The sequence below is a fragment of the Calidris pugnax genome, unplaced genomic scaffold, assembly GCF_001431845.1.
Source record: "Calidris pugnax isolate Ruff unplaced genomic scaffold, ASM143184v1 scaffold29, whole genome shotgun sequence".
Lineage (NCBI taxonomy): Eukaryota > Metazoa > Chordata > Aves > Charadriiformes > Scolopacidae > Calidris > Calidris pugnax.
In genome coordinates, this window is record NW_015090768.1 from 1,794,822 (window position 1) to 1,810,159 (window position 15,338).

The 15,338-nt window shown below is 50.6% G+C and overlaps 1 protein-coding gene across 1 annotated transcript in view; it reads right to left on the reverse strand.

Moving 5' to 3' along the window:
- Window positions 1-1,388: 1,388 nt before the first annotated feature.
- IL12RB2 (interleukin 12 receptor, beta 2) overlaps window positions 1,389-15,338 on the reverse strand; it is a 20,940-nt gene continuing 6,990 nt past the window's right edge. Inside the window, exons 7-15 of the mRNA XM_014937377.1 lie at window positions 13,908-13,987; window positions 10,003-10,219; window positions 8,395-8,598; window positions 7,419-7,520; window positions 7,180-7,335; window positions 5,561-5,698; window positions 3,895-3,982; window positions 3,615-3,714; window positions 1,389-2,249 (exon numbers count right to left, since the gene is read on the reverse strand). Of these exons, the coding sequence (XP_014792863.1) occupies window positions 1,770-2,249; window positions 3,615-3,714; window positions 3,895-3,982; window positions 5,561-5,698; window positions 7,180-7,335; window positions 7,419-7,520; window positions 8,395-8,598; window positions 10,003-10,219; window positions 13,908-13,987 (1,565 nt within the window). The 3' untranslated portion in view covers window positions 1,389-1,769. The remainder of the gene's footprint in view (window positions 2,250-3,614; window positions 3,715-3,894; window positions 3,983-5,560; window positions 5,699-7,179; window positions 7,336-7,418; window positions 7,521-8,394; window positions 8,599-10,002; window positions 10,220-13,907; window positions 13,988-15,338) is intronic.

Consider the following 15,338-nt stretch of genomic DNA (forward strand, 5'->3'; position numbering starts at 1 on the left):
CATTCCCTGGGCAGTGGCTGTCGTTGGTCTCAGTTCCTTCTCCCAGAGAAGCATCTGTCCAGGTGGCCCCAGCTCCAATTGTGGGCTCTGGCTACTGAAGGTGTCTCAGCTTGGGGAAAGCGCAGGGAGAAGTCACCAAGAACTGGTGCCAGGGTGTAAATTCCTGAAAAAAAAAGCTTAAAACTTAACATGCATGTTATATTTTCATCTACTCCTGCCTGTTGCCAAGGTGTTTTCCCAGTGGGGGTGGAGGTGTGGCCCTCATCAAACCAGGTGTGGTGAGTGAGTCCTGCGGTGCCTTTGAACTTGGGAGCGCAAGAGGGTGTGGACCTCTGGATGGGGGGGGTTTGATGTAAGAACACAGGGAAAAAGCCAACAGAGATCTCCCTAATACAGCACTTGGGTTTTGCTCCTCACCTCAAGCCAAAGGCGATGGAAGGAGCTTTGTGGGGCAGCCGAGGGCTGTCTCCTCACCAGGTCAGACACCAGCTCTTCCTGGAGCTGCTCTGAGGTGGTGGTGGCATCACAGGAGGGGTTCACCACCAGTTCACACCACTGCCCAGCAGCTCATGGAGCGAGCTGCGGATGGAGGGCAACCACCTGGTCCTGGGGAGGAGGATGGTCCAGGTAAGTTCAGATCTAGAGTACCTCGTTTGAGCAGCAAAACTTCAGCTTTATTATTTTTAAAGACACTTTATTCCGTGTGTAGCTGCGGGGTCACCCTTGAGCTTGGCTGGAGGAGACAACAGGAAGCAAATTTCGGGTTCCCAAGGCTTTATTTATAATCTGTACACGTGCAGTAAACAAAGTCATTACATGTGTAACACACGCTTCCGACCTGTAATTAGAATGCTTCAATAAATGATTTAAATTCTTCTCCCCAGTCCATTTGACTTGCTGCGTCCGTGCGATGCCCGACGTGACCCAGGGTGGCCCTGGCCCCGCTGCCACCCTGTCCCTTGGTGACCACATGGGCTGGAGGGCCGCTGTCCCTGGGGACAATGTGGTGAGGAATGTCACTTGTGAAGCTCAGCAGCGGTGGCTGCTGGTGTCCCTGTGGCTCCCTGGCCAACAGCTATGCACATCTGGAGGAGCAATGGTGCCCTTGTGGCCAAGAGCTGTTCACATCTGGAGGAGCAAGGATGTCCCTTGGGTCATTGGCTGTGCACATCTGGAAGAGCGAGGGATGCCCCATGGCTCCTTGGCCAAGTTCTGTGCACATCTGAAGAGCGAGGATGCCCCATGGCTCCTTGGCCAACAGCTGTGCACATCTGGAGGAGCGAGGGATGCCCCATGGCTCCTTGGCCAAGTTCTGTGCACCTTAAAGCCCCCCCAGTGCCACCCCCTGCCCTGGGCAGAGACACTGCACATCTGGAGGAGCAAGGGCTGCAGCTGTGATCCTGCTGGGGCTACTGTGATGACACCTGGCCCTGGAGTAACATCTCTGATTCCTGGGGTGGACTGAGTTGGGACTGAGGTAGCCTGGGCTGCGTGGGGGCACCTAATTAATTAACCTTTCCAAAAGCCCACTCATTCCTGCAGTCATTCCACATCTTCCCATCTTTAATTCCAGCTGGAGGTGCTGGATTGACGAGGAGCCGCTCCGTTGTATGATAAAGTGTCACTTGCAGCGCTGGAAAAGTTGGTGAGTTGGGTGCTTTTTGTCACTTGAAGGTGTCACACGTGAGCTACTGGACTGGCTGGACTGAAATAATTTACTTAAAAGTGCAAAAAACCAAATGAGGTCAGGGTGAGGTCGCCCTGAGGGCCTACCTGGCGAAAGAGCTGCTGTTCAATTTCACCGTGTCCAAAGTGAGATTCCCTTTGCAGGGCATGAGAAACGCCGGGGAGAAGATGGGGAGCGGGTTGCCCTCGAGTTCGGGGTGGTCTCTGGTCACCGGTGGTGGGTACGTGGTGATGGGGTTGGTGATGGGGTTGGCGATGTACTCAGAAACGCCCTGCGTCTGCTCCGTCACCTCCACCACCATCCTCTTGTAGAGGTCGGGGAGCTGCTGCTTGTAGGGGTCCCCCTCTGTGTCCTCCTTTGTGTCCCCATCGTACTCTGGCTCCTGCCCCGAGCCGCTCACCAGTGGCCAGTGGCCACCTCCTCGCTGGCCGGTCCCCAGGAGGAGCTGGTCCCGGAGGTCTGGAGGGTCTCCCTTCACGAAGGCTTCCTCTACTTGGGTTGTTTCGGGCTCTTCAAAGCTGCTGGTGCTGAGGAAGGGGCTGGAGAGCCAGGTCAGCTCAGCCTGCAGAGGGGACAGCGATAATTAATTACGTGGTTGATACACTAATTATGTGATGACATCCCACCCCTGGCACGCAGACATCCCCCTGCGCAGCAGCTGAAGCTGCTGAGAGGGACAGATCTAGGTGTTTTTCTGGCATTTAACTCATTTTATGCATCCTACAGCCTAAAACGATAAGAGAACAGAGCTTCTCCAACGCTCTAAAAATATACATCTAAAAATATATGAGAACAGTTTATCCCCCCTCGGAGGCTGCTGGGTTTGCTGCACCTGGAGATGACTGACTTGCATGGCTCAAATTGCTCTTTTCTTTTTTTTCTTCTTTTTTCTTTTTCTTGTCTTTTTTTTTTTTTCTTTTCTTTTTTTTTTCCTTTTTTTTTTTCCTTTTTTTTCCCTTTTTTTTTCCCTTTTTTTTTCCTTTTTTTTTTTCCTTTTTTTTTCCTTTTTTTTCTTCTTTCTTTTCTCTTTTCCTCGTCTTTCTCTTTTCCTTGTCTTTCCTCCTCTTTTCCCCCCTCTTCTTTTTTCTTTTCCCCCTTCTTTTTTCTTTTTTCTTTTCCCCCTTCTTTTTTCTTTTTTCTTTTCCCCCTTCTTTTTTCTTTTTTCTTTTCCCCCTTCTTTTTTCTTTTTTCTTTTCCCCCTTCTTTTTTCTTTTTTCTTTTTTGTCTCCCTTCACAAAGGCTTCCTCTACTTGGGTTGTTTCGGGCTCTTCAAAGCTGCTGGTGCTGAGGAAGGGGCTGGAGAGCCAGGTCAGCTCAGCCTGCAGAGGGGACAGCAACTCGCTGGCCGGTCCCCAGGAGGAGCTGGTCCCGGAGGTCTGGAGGGTCTCCCTTCACGAAGGCTTCCTCTACTTGGGTTGTTTCGGGCTCTTCAAAGCTGCTGGTGCTGAGGAAGGGGCTGGAGAGCCAGGTCAGCTCAGCCTGCAGAGGGGACAGCAATAATTAATTACGTGGTTGATACCCTAATTATGTGATGACATCCCACCCCCAGAACGCAGACATCCCCCTGTGCAGCAGCTGAAGCTGCCGAGAGGGACAGGTCTCTGTGTTTTTCTGGCATTTAACTCGTTTTAAGCATCCTACAGCCTAAAACGATAAGAGAACAGAGCTTCTCCAACGCTCTAAAAATACACATCTAAAAATATATGAGAACAGAGTTTATCCCCCCTCAGAGGCTGCTGGGTTTGCTGCACCTGGAGATGACTGACTTGCATGGCTCAAATTGCTCTTTTCTTTTTTTTCTTCTTTTTTCTTTTTCTTTTCTTTTTTTTTTTTATTTTTCTTTTTTTCCCTCTTCTTTTTTCCCTCTTCTTTTTCCTTTTTCCCCCAGTGGTGGGATTAGAAGGAGAAAAAAAAAAGTGCAATTTACCTTGACAGACATGTAGTTCTTGGCCCAGGCGGCGTTGGCGGGGTCGGGAATGGCTTTGTCCTCCCACTGCGGCACAAGCGCCGAGAGGAGCGACTGCAACCTGCAGGTTAAACAAATAAATGCCATCTAAGGCTGTATTTTAAGCTTGGAGGGGGGTTCTTATTATCATTTGTACTCTGAAACCTTTGTTGAGACCAATCCTCGCCGTTCCCCAAGGTGTCCTGGGAGGAGGTGACCGTCCCACCCAACAACAGATTCCTGGAGGGATGGATCTACTCACACTTTTCGTGCCGGAGGCGCGGAGCAGACGCAGGCGGAGAAGATGAAGAAGCTGCAGGTGAGCACCACAGCCACCCACTCCCCAGCACCTGAAATACAGAGCACGCATCGTTCACCTTTATTTTTTTTTGGTAAAAAAAAAAAGTCATAATTTAAATCCACCAGCTCAAGTTCGACAACAGTTGTGGCCCACCCAGTGTTGGCACTCATAAAACGTACCCACGTTTTGGGCGAATTTGGGTGGGCTGTTGGGGACAACGGGACTTTATAACATAAAGATGTCTGCCAATGTCTCCTGAGATCCAGCCCACAACCCAAAACACCCCATTGCTGATCTCGTCCAGCAGGGAACCAAACACAGACAGAGGACCAGAGGACATGGACTCGGGGTGGGGCATGTTTAGTAGGAAAAATCTTGTACTTTTTTTTTATTTTAGTAGGAAAAATTCATGTACTGTTAATGAGCTCTCAGCAATTTGGCTGGTTCTCAGTGACTACCTTGGCTTTGCCATCCTGGCACTGTTTGCTTAAAATGTAACTGTCGCAAACCCAGGTTTTATACCAAGAAACCTTGTTCTTTCAGCTTGTCTGGGTTTCTTTAATTTCCTCTCCTGCTCCCCTCCCTGGATTTCTCCCGCAGCCCCTGGGAGGAACCTGCCTCCCACCCCACGGAGGTGAATTCCCTATCGTGTGGGACTGGGGGGCTGGAAGCTGTTGTTGTGGCTCATTGCTGGGGAGGTAACACAGCAAAACAAATGTTCTGGGCACACATTTTATCACCTCCCTTCTCGGGGGTTTAATGATCATTTGTCTCGCTCTGGGCTCACAATGAGTTTGATGGAAGCAATCTGTCTTGTGGGACAGAAACCCCCATTGCTGCCGTGAGCTGTGGGCAGAATGTTATGGGAGAAGCTGTTGCTTTTGCATCTCCTGCTGTGCTCCTCAAGAAGGCTCTGAGCTCACAGCTGCTTCAGTGACCATAGTGAGGGACCTCAGAGAGCCACCGACCCGTGGGACACGGGGAGGTCAGCAGGACTCTCTGCATGGATGCCTGTGCCAGATCTTGAAGCACATCGACACCTTAAAACCAGCAGAAACTACAGATCTTCAGTAAGTAGAGAGGAGCAGGAAAAGAATCACAGAATGGTTTGGTTGGAAGGGACCTTAAAGCCCCCCCAGTGCCACCCCCTGCCCTGGGCAGAGACACCTCCCACCACACCAGGTTGCTCCAAGCCCCCTCCAACCTGCCCTTGAACCCCTCCAGGGATGGGGCAGCCACAGCTTCTCTGGCCAACCTGGGCCAGGCTCTCACCACCCTCCCACCAAACAAGTTCTTCCCCACATCTCAGCTCCATCTCCCCTCTTGCAGGGTCCAACCCTTCCCCCTCCTCCTAGGGCTCCCCTCCCTCATCCAGAGTCCCTCCCCAGCTTTCCTGGAGCCCCCCTTCTTGAGGGACTGGAAGGGGCTGGAAGGTCTCCCCGGAGCCTTCTCTCCTCCAGGCTGAACCCCCCAACTCTCTCAGCCTGTCCTCCCAGCAGAGGGGCTCCAGCCCTCCCAGCATCTCCGGGGCCCTGATCCAACAGGCCAAGGCATTCCCAGTCTGTGGAAAACAGGGGGGTCGAGGGCTAGGACTTCTCCTGGCCCCCAGCCTGGCAGAGACTCATACTTTCCAAGGTGAGGAGCTCGGTGTTGCCCCGGGGCCCCTCTCCAGCAGCGGTGGAGGCCGTCATCCAGATGGCGTAGTGGTCCCCAGGCTGCAGGTGGGCCATGAGCAGCCAGCACTGGACACTGGTGTTGGAGATGGCTGGAGGGAAGAGAGGGAGAAGCAAATGAAGCACCTGGCACACATTTTTGCTGCACTTAACTGGGATGAACTGGGTTTCCAGCGCTTGGAATGTGGAGAGGTATCTTTAATTTAAATAACTTCTTTTTTTCGTGTTACTGTGTGACTGGAAGGGCTATGGAAGACTTTATGCTATAGGGGTGGTGATGTCATGGCATGGATGGGACACCCAGGATTGCATGTCCTGTTCTCTGGCTGCTCTTCATGTTTCAATCTAAAGGGAGGTTTGTGTGGTGGAACTATGAAATACCCAGTAAAAACTGTCCTGTGACTTCTCCCTAAAGTTTTAAAAAAGAGCATTTCTTGGGCAGAAGCCTGGGCAGATGGAGTGTGAGATGGCTTGGGTGGGGAAAGAGCGTCTCCTTGGGTCATGCAGGCTTTGGGTTTGGTGGGCAGGGCTTCAGAAAGGCTGATATTCCTCCCTGCCAGTAGTTGTAAGGGCCTGAAGTGGTTGTAACTTGAGAAAATAACTAATAAGGGGGAAAAAAAAGTGGAGGGAAATCTGATAGTTCCACATTCAAAATAACTTATCGTGATCAGGCTCAAAGCTGGAAGCCCTGGGTGTGTAGTCTTGTTGATGGGAGCTGTAGCTGAGGAACCTGACTCTGAACTTTGCTGCCAACCCCCCACAGCAGAACAGCCAGCACTGGACACTGGTGTTGGAGATGGCTGGAGGGAAGAGAGGGAGAAGCAAATGAAGCACCTGGCACACATTTTTGCTGCACTTAACTGGGATGAACTGGGTTTCCAGCGCTTGGAATGTGGAGAGGTATCTTTAATTTAAATAACTTCTTTTTTTCGTGTTACTGTGTGACTGGAAGGGCTATGGAAGACTTTATGCTATAGGGGTGGTGATGTCATGGCATGGATGGGACACCCAGGATTGCATGTCCTGTTCTCTGGCTGCTCTTCATGTTTCAATCTAAAGGGAGGTTTGTGTGGTGGAACTTTGAAATACCCAGTAAAAACTGTTGTGTGACTTCTCCCTAAAGTTTTAAAAAAGAGCATTTCTTGGGCAGAAGCCTGGGCAGATGGAGCGTGAGATGGCTTGGGTGAGGAAAGAGTGTCTCCGTGGGTCGTGCAGGCTTTGGGTTTGGTGGGCAGGGCTTCAGAAAGGCTGATATTCCTCCCTGCCAGTAGTTGTAAGGGCCTGAAGTGGTTGTAACTTGAGAAAATAACTAATAAGGGGGAAAAAAAAGTGGAGGGAAATCTGATAGTTCCACATTCAAAATAACTTATCGTGATCAGGCTCAAAGCTGGAAGCCCTGGGTGTGTAGTCTTGTTGATGGGAGCTGTAGCTGAGGAACCTGACTCTGAACTTTGCTGCCAACCCCCCACAGCAGAGGGGTGTCCTCACCCTTTCTGAGGACATCTCCCTCTCCCCGCCTCTGTCCCCCAGCTGCAGCACACCCACCTCGCCTTGGTCTCCACCAGACACCTACCATAGACGGCCGGGGCTTCCTCCCGGTCCTTGTTCTGCAGGTACAGGTGGTACCCCGTGATGCAGCCCCTCTGCTGGTGGGCAGGGATGGGCGCCCACGAAACCAAGATGCCGTTTGCCCGCGGTGTTGTGTACACCTGGGGCCCAGCCAAGGGTGCTGCAGAACATCGGACCGACTGTTACCACCTGAGCTTAAAGCTGGCTTAAAAATAGCTGGAAGAGTGTGTTGCTGGGGTTTACCTTCTGCTCTTGAGTGTCCCCTCACGGATGCCCCTTGCCCAGCTCCGTCCTTGTAGAGGGCAAACACGCTGATCTGGTAGCACACGTTATCTTTTATGTGCTCTAAATAAAGACATTTTAAAAAGGGGATAATTAGGAATCATAGAATCATAGAACTGCCCAGGCAGGAAGGGACCTCCAAAGGCCATCTAGTCCGACCCCCCCGCAGTCAGCAGGGACACCCCCAACTAGACCAGGTTGCCCAGGGCCTTGTCGAGCCTCTCCTTGAATATCTCCAGGGAAGGGGCCTCAACCACCTCCCTGGGCAACCTGTTCCAGTGCTCCACCACCCTCACAGTGAAGAACCCTCTCCTAATGTCCAGTCTAAATCTGTTCCCCTCCAGTTTGAGCATTACAGTCATGGTTAAGGTGTTTACATTAGCTGCTGGGATCTCAGATGAATACTCTAATTATTAACATGTCTTTCAAAAAGAAGGAAAAATAATGCTTCTCTATGAGCTCCTATTCAGCTTGGCAGAGCATCACTGTGCATTAAGCAAGTGATGTTGGCACTCGGAGGGGTGAAATCCCTTGTTTCCTCATGAAGCAACAGTTGCCCTGTGCCTTCCTGAGGAAACCCAGGACTACAGTGTCCTCCAGGAGAGGGGAGGAGGTGAACCTTGTCACCCAGCTCAATGCTCTAAGCTGTGAGGTGCAGGGATTACAGAATGGTCTGGGTGGGAAGGGACCTTAAAGCCCATCCAGTGCCACCCCCTGCCCTGGGCAGGGACACCTCCCACCACACCAGGTTGCTCCAAGCCCCCTCCAACCTGCCCTTCAACCCCTCCAGGGATGGGGCAGCCACAGTTTCTCTGTTCAACCTCCTACACAAAGCTTTAAATACCATCGTTACTTATGCTGAATTAGTGAAAACTAGAATTTGACTTTTTCCTTAAAAAGCTTTCAAAATAAAAAGGTGCCCTGAGATGGTGGTTACCTGTGATGACAGTGGAGAGGCTGGACGCCGGCAGCTTCACCCAGGCGGGATGGGGCTCCAGGCCCATGTCCCTCCCCAGCTCTGCCCACTCCACCACGTACCCCCCGAGTGATGATGCCACCAGGCCTGCAGGTGGCTTCCAGCTGACCAAGATGCTGCTGTTTCCCATGGCCATGGCAGAGACCTCCTGAGGAGGACGTAGACCTTACAGGGGAGAAAGACCAACCAAAGAGAAAAGACACCATCAACACAAACTTGCCTTAACCTCTGGTGGGCTCGGTAAGTCTGATGTATGGCTTTTACTGTGTCTCTACTGTGTATAAATTTATACATTTATTTATACATATTTATACATGGAATGTATAAAACAGGTTGCCCAGGGAAGTTGTGGCTGCCCCATCCCTGGAAGTGTTCAAGGCCAGGCTGGATGGGGCTTTGAGCAACCTGGTCTGGTGGGAGGTGTCCCTGCCCAGGGCAGGGGGGTTGGAACTGGATGATCTTTAAGGTCCCTTCCAACCCTAACTATTCTATGATTCTACGAAAAAGAAAAGGTCCTTATGCAAAGGTGATGTCTCTGCTGATAGGAACAGTGCCACGTTCTTGGTTTGTCTCATGGTGCAGCAGCTTGAACATGCCCAGCTTTGCTTGTCCATACCATCCCCGAGCCCTGAGAAGGTGGTGACAGAGCCAGAAACACACATCGTCTCCACAAGACCAAAGCCATTCCTTTGGCAGCCAGGGCCAGCTTTTTCTTGCAGGAGAAAGCGTTGGCAGTGTCACCAAGTCTTCCTTGGTGGTATAAGACCACCCTCTTTCCTGAATGGTTTTTCTAACAAATACAACTGAACTGAGCCCACAAAGAAGTTCTTGTCCTCCTGCCTCTAAATAATCAGATATCAGTGATGTTTCTGCACCGATCCTGGCTCTACCTAACGAAGGGCTCACGTATCTGATGCCACCTGCAAGCTGAGGAGCTGCACGTCTACCTCCAAAGGAGGAGAGCGTCCCATTGATGGGGATGCTCCGGGACAAGCTGGAATGCTGTCCCTGGTTCACAGAGGTTGCAGCCGGATAAGAGCAAACAGAGAACTGCCTCTTTGAATGAACCACCCCAGAGCGTGGGGCCCCACGGTCCCACAGGAGCCCCACAGGAAATTTGGGGCTGGGCCCCTTCAGGGGAGAGCTTGTTAATTTTGCCTCACGAGCAATTTCACAGGAGATAAAGCTTGTGCCACTTCCCCTCACCAACACCTGTCCTTGGGTCCTGCCACCTCTCTCATGCAAAAAAAACCCAAAAAACCACCCCAGAAGTGCTTTTTTTGGTCACGGTTCATTTCTGCTGTGTCAGGTCCCCGGGTGGCTGGTGCTGTGGTTCACGCCTGCGTCGGCAGAAGGGGTTGAGGTGAACTGCAGCAGTACTAATGTGGGGCAACTTAAGGAGTTATGAAACTGCACCACATGGAAAACAGGACCTGCAGGTCCCCAAAGGTTCGTTGAGATGGACCTCAATGAGTCCAAGGTGGTGAGACCTCACGCTTCCATGGTGTGTAGCACAAAGCAGGGCACTGGTGTTATCCCCAGTGGTCCAGACCCAGCAGAAGACCTTACCCTGAGTGCCCAGGCTGGTGACAATGGATGCAGGGGGGGACCTGCCCCTTGAGTTCTCAGCAGTGACTGTGATCTTGTAGCCCACCCTTGGCATGACTCGGGTGTAGCTGGTGTGGTTGGTGATGTCTTCTCCTGCTGGGGACCTCTGCTGACCCAGGGCTTCGAAGCTCACCCTGTACTGCAGGATTCTTCCTCCCGCCTCTGACCTGCTCAAAGCCTGTGAGGAAAGTCCATTTGTTACTCTCTTCTTCATCGGATGAGCAAAACCCACAGGAAGCTGGTGGTACCAAGCTGGAGCTCGGCTTCAGAGTATCTCCCTCACCCAGGCGCTCAACTGTCCCCATTTAACCCAACAGCTTTCACTCAAAGGTAATTTTTTCCTCTTCCTTTTCTATTTTGATACTAAGAAGGTTATTTGCAGCCACAGCTTTACTTGCTGGACCACAGCACGTACCAGTCGATGTTCTTGGGGAACCAATGATTAGTTTTTACTTTCTTTTCCTTTTAAAAGCTGGAGGAAACAAGCAGCGCTACAGAGGCTGCTCCCCGGCTCGTTGAGACCACTTGCTTCTGTAAAACTTTAATTTTTAACTAACTTAAGATCTGTTGGCCTAAAGTACAGCTAAGGCGCTGTAAACGTGGCATAGTTTCCACATCAGTGCCAACCTAAGAATGCATCTTCATAGAAGAACACGCACTTTGATTGCTAAAAATAAAAGGGTTTTTTTTCCAAAGGAAGCTGGTGTCCTTGCTGCAGAATTTCCCTTTTCCACCGTGATTTTGCACATTTGTGTATGATCTGTACCACCTAACAGCCTGTTCTGATTTTTCCCCTCTGATTTTGCTGCTGCCCAGCTGTGACCAGCGCTCTCCATTCCCAAGCCCTGTCCCAGCTCCATCGCGGCTCCGCTCCGGAGAACCCGTGCCATCCAGCCACACAAAATGAGTTCATTCCCTAACGGTAAGGCCAAGAGCATGCATTGACCTGAGAATCTCTCCTGAGGTTGCCTATCTTTATCTTTTGTGTATTTTTCTTGTTTAATTCTGGTTTAGTGAAGCTCTTTTCCTGGGAGCTGATGAGTTTCCAGGGAGCGGTATAACTGCTGCTGTCTCACCTGGGGAGGAATAACCCCCTGCACCAGGACAGGTTGGGGGTGACCTGCTGAAGAGCAGCTCTGAGGAGAAAGACCTGGGAGTCCTGGTGGAAAACAGTCCTGGTGGACAATAGGATGACCATGAGCCAGCAATGGGCCCTGGTGGCCAAGAAGGCCAATGGCATCCTGGGGGCATCAGGAAGAGTGTGACCAGCAGGTGGAAGGAGGTCATCCTCCCCCTCTGCTCTGCCCTGGGGAGGCCCCATCTGGAGCACTGGGACCAGTTCTGGGCACCCAGTTCAAGAAGGACAGGGGACTGCTGGAGAGGGGACAGCAGAGGCTACAAAGATGATGAGGGACCTGGAGCATCTCACTGATGAGGAAAGGCTGAGGGACTTGGGGCTTTTTAGTCTGGAGAAGGCTGAGGGGGAATCTGATCAACGCCTGTAAATACTGAAAGGGTGGGTGTCAGGAGGATGGGGCTGGTCTTTTTTCAGTGATGCCCAGGGACAGGACAAGAGGAAATGGGCACAAACTTGAACTTAAGAAGTTCCACCTAAACATGAGGAAGAACTTCTTTCCTGTGAGGGTGGCAGAGCCCTGGAAGAGGCTGCCCAGGGAGGCAGTGGATTCTCCTTCTCTGGAGACATTCATACCCACCTGGACATGTTCCTGTGGGACCTGCTCTGGGTGGACCTGCTCTGGCAGGGGGTTGGAGGAGATAATCTCCAGAGGCCCTTTCCAACCCCATATCTTTCTGTGATTCTGCCTTGAGTCTGGATTCAAGCCGTGCTTTTCACAAGGAGGGGAAAAAAAAAGGACTATTAACTGCACGGATGGATGTTTAAAAATGAGCAATTTTTTTTTAAGCTGGGGAAAATTTTTACTTAAAGCCCTGCTAACGAATTATTTAAATTCAAGCACGTAGGCTCCCCATCTCGGAGACTTCAGGGCTGTGCTGTCCCCTCTGACACCTCCGGCTGGTTTTTCCACCCCGGGGTGTCTGCAGTTGTGCTCTCAGTTTCATGGTTTCCTGCAGTTCCTATACACTCAGTTCATTGTGTTGGGCGGTTATGTTTTTTCTTTTTTTCTTTTTGTTGTCACAAAACACCAAAAAAAAAAAAAAAGGAAGGAAGAGGGGAAAAATAACTGCTTTTACAAACAGGAAAATGTTTGCAGTTTTACACTGGCTTTGGCGGTGGCTCAGGGCAAAGGCGGTGCTGAAACCACTCTGAAAACCTGCTGGAATTACATTGGTGATGCTTTCCTTGGGTGAAAATATGAAAATAACGGTGGTACGTTGCAAACTGAAAAAAAAAAAAAAAAAAAAAGCTACGTATGGCACCTGATTTATGAATGATGCTGCAGGAAGTCTGCTCCGATACAGAAAGTGTCGCCCCTTCGCTACGGCAAGTTAAAGGGCTTAAGGTTAAATGTCTTAAAGCCACAAGGGCTGGAGTCACAGAATCACATGAGAATTTCTGCTTTCACTTACAGCCCGTTGGTGTGGGGAGAAGAGAGAGCGGTGGTGGGAAGGTCACCCAGAGACTGCAAACTGGAAGTCAAAGGTAATTTAGGCTTTAAAAAAAAATACCTAAAAAAAAAAAAATACTCAAAAAAAAAATATTATCGTATTGGCTTCGAAATAAAACCACCACAGCAAAATGCCCCACAACCTTGGACCTGGCTTTAAGTGCTGGGTGGGCAATACTGGAGGAGCTCAGCCCCCAGCACCAGTAAGGGGGCTTGGTTCCACTGGGAATGTTGGGAGGGCAGACCCGGCCGAAGCCTTTGCCCCTGAGCTGGTGTGTAACGCACGGTAACGTGGAATTTTTACCTTACAGCTGGGTTTTAATGTGAATTCTTTTTTTGAGGTTTCCCTTGCCGGATCTCAGCCCGCGGGAGCCGTTGCTCAGCAGACCCAAACCACCCAAGGTTTGTTCTGGGCTCTGAGGTTGCCCAGTTTCAGATCTGCAGATTTACTGCTGGCAAACCCTTTCGTGTGTGCTTTGCCCATCCCCTGCTTCACACCCCTACAGAAAACCAATTTCTTCCTGCACGACTGGGCAGCAAGAGCCTTGCCCCACCGTCCATCCACACAGGTGGGCACGGGCAGGACCTTTCCCATTGCCCAGACTACATCCAGCTCTTCCATTTTTGAGAGTTTGGTCACCTTAAAGGGCTATTAAAATAAATTGCCTCTTCTGCCTCCCCTATTCCTCACTGTTCTGTCCATCATATAAGCAAAACAAAGCAGAATCACCCCTGAAGGAAGCTCATGTCCCAGAGCAGCCAAAGGAGGTGATGCCTATGCAGAACATGGGCCATGGTGTCCTCCTGGCCTCCCAGAACGCCTCTCCTGACTGCCTGTGGCAACCATGGCAAACAGCAACATGGTGGAGAAGCAGGAGAGGGAGATATTAATTAGGAAACAAATTAGGAAGCCTGTGAGGTTGCTATCTTTGGAGATACCACCAGGGACAGGGGTTGCCTTGTGGAAAGGGGGAGAGAAGGTGTGTCTCTGAAAGGCAGTAACTGAGCTGTGATGCCTCCACTTCTCTTCGCTGTTGTGATGTGCTGGGACTGTGTTATGTTTCCAGCATGACAGAACATTTGGGGGACTGTAAAAGGGAAATTGTAGTCAGAAAAGATCTGATGAGGCCCTGACAAGCCTTGGGTACCAGAGCTGGTCCATGTCCCCGTCACTGGGCACTGGTAAAGCCCTGTGCTCTCCTTGGGTTTAGTCCTTTCCTGCCAACACAGAAACCAGAGTTCCCTCTCATCTGCTCAGGTTTCACCTAAACAACTCACCTTCCAAAAAAGAGAGATGTTCTGCCTTTGGTTGTCCACGTCCTGCTGTCGGTACCAGACGTCCAGGAGCCCGGTGGGCACTGGGGTGGAAGGAAAAGGGTGAGCAGAATTAACGGCTGCGTTTTGAAGCCCACAGACAAGATGCTGAACAGGCAGAGGAGGTAAAAATCTTGAGACAATTACAATTTAAGATTTAAAAAGTCTCTGAAATGGTGCGATGTGTAACAGAGTCTGTTTGCTGTTGTAGCTGGAGTCCGGCTGCGTTGGTGGTGGAGCTCATGAAGAGAACCAGCCAAAACACCTGAGAGAAGGTTTTGCTCTGCTGGTGAGTTGATCCTGTAATCGGGAATCAGGGTGGCTCCCAAGGAAACACATCAAAGCCACGTTATTAGCTCTCATCTTTCATAAAAGGTGAGGTCAATTAAGGTCCTTTGGGTTTGGCTGCATCACTCCTAAAACAACAGGCAGCCTCAGGTGATGGGGTTTGTAGGATCTATAGGATCTGTCTGGCTCTAGGCAATAATTGTCTTTAACGGGTACCCGGGTAGGACCTCATCAGAGGGAGCTTAAATCCCCCATTCTCACCACGCTTCTCCTTCCAGTCTCAGAGCGACTGGAAACCCTTGATGTTTTGAATCAACCTCTCAAAATAACATGAAAGCAAACTTCTGGCTGCAGAAACGGGTAACCAACGTTCTCCCACAGCTCAGAAGCAGAGACACGAAAAAAAAGCCGATATGAGGTAACGAAGCTTGGTTCCTCCAGGTCCCCGACCAAAATAAACCCACCAAATTCAGACAATAATTGCTACTAATAACCTGAGCAGCAGGCAGCTGCTGTTGGACAACCCCAGCTGGAATGAGGCCGCCTGCGATTTGCTAAGTTCAAAAAGAGGAAAAAAAAATCCTTGGTGCCAGAAATGTTAAGAGCTATTTGTCCTGTATTAACTGCAAATAGTCACTGGAATAGAAACAAGAAGTGGGACTGACAGAAGAAATAAAACCAGGGCACACTCGCTGTGAGCGGGGGAGGAAGGGGCACGCTCAAAGCAGGAAAAAATAAAATATGGGATTGCATCTCTTGGCCTCCAGCCCAGATTTTAAAGTTCATTTCACACCTGAACCGCACAAATGAGCTGGGGGAAAAAAAAATGTGTTCACTTATGAACAGTGCTCACATAAAGCAAGTTTTGTGGCAGGTCAGGCTTAGAGAAATAGGGAAAAAATTATCTCATTGAAAAGGTATACTCCTGGATTTGCAAAAGGCCAAACTTGTGTAGAAACATAGAATCACAGAATGGTTTGGGTTGGAAGGGAACTCAAAGCCCCCCCAGTGCCACCCCCTGCCCTGGGCAGGGACACCTCCCACCACACCAGGTTGCTCCAAGCCCCCTCCAACCTGCCCTTGAACCCCTCCAGGGATGGGGCAGCC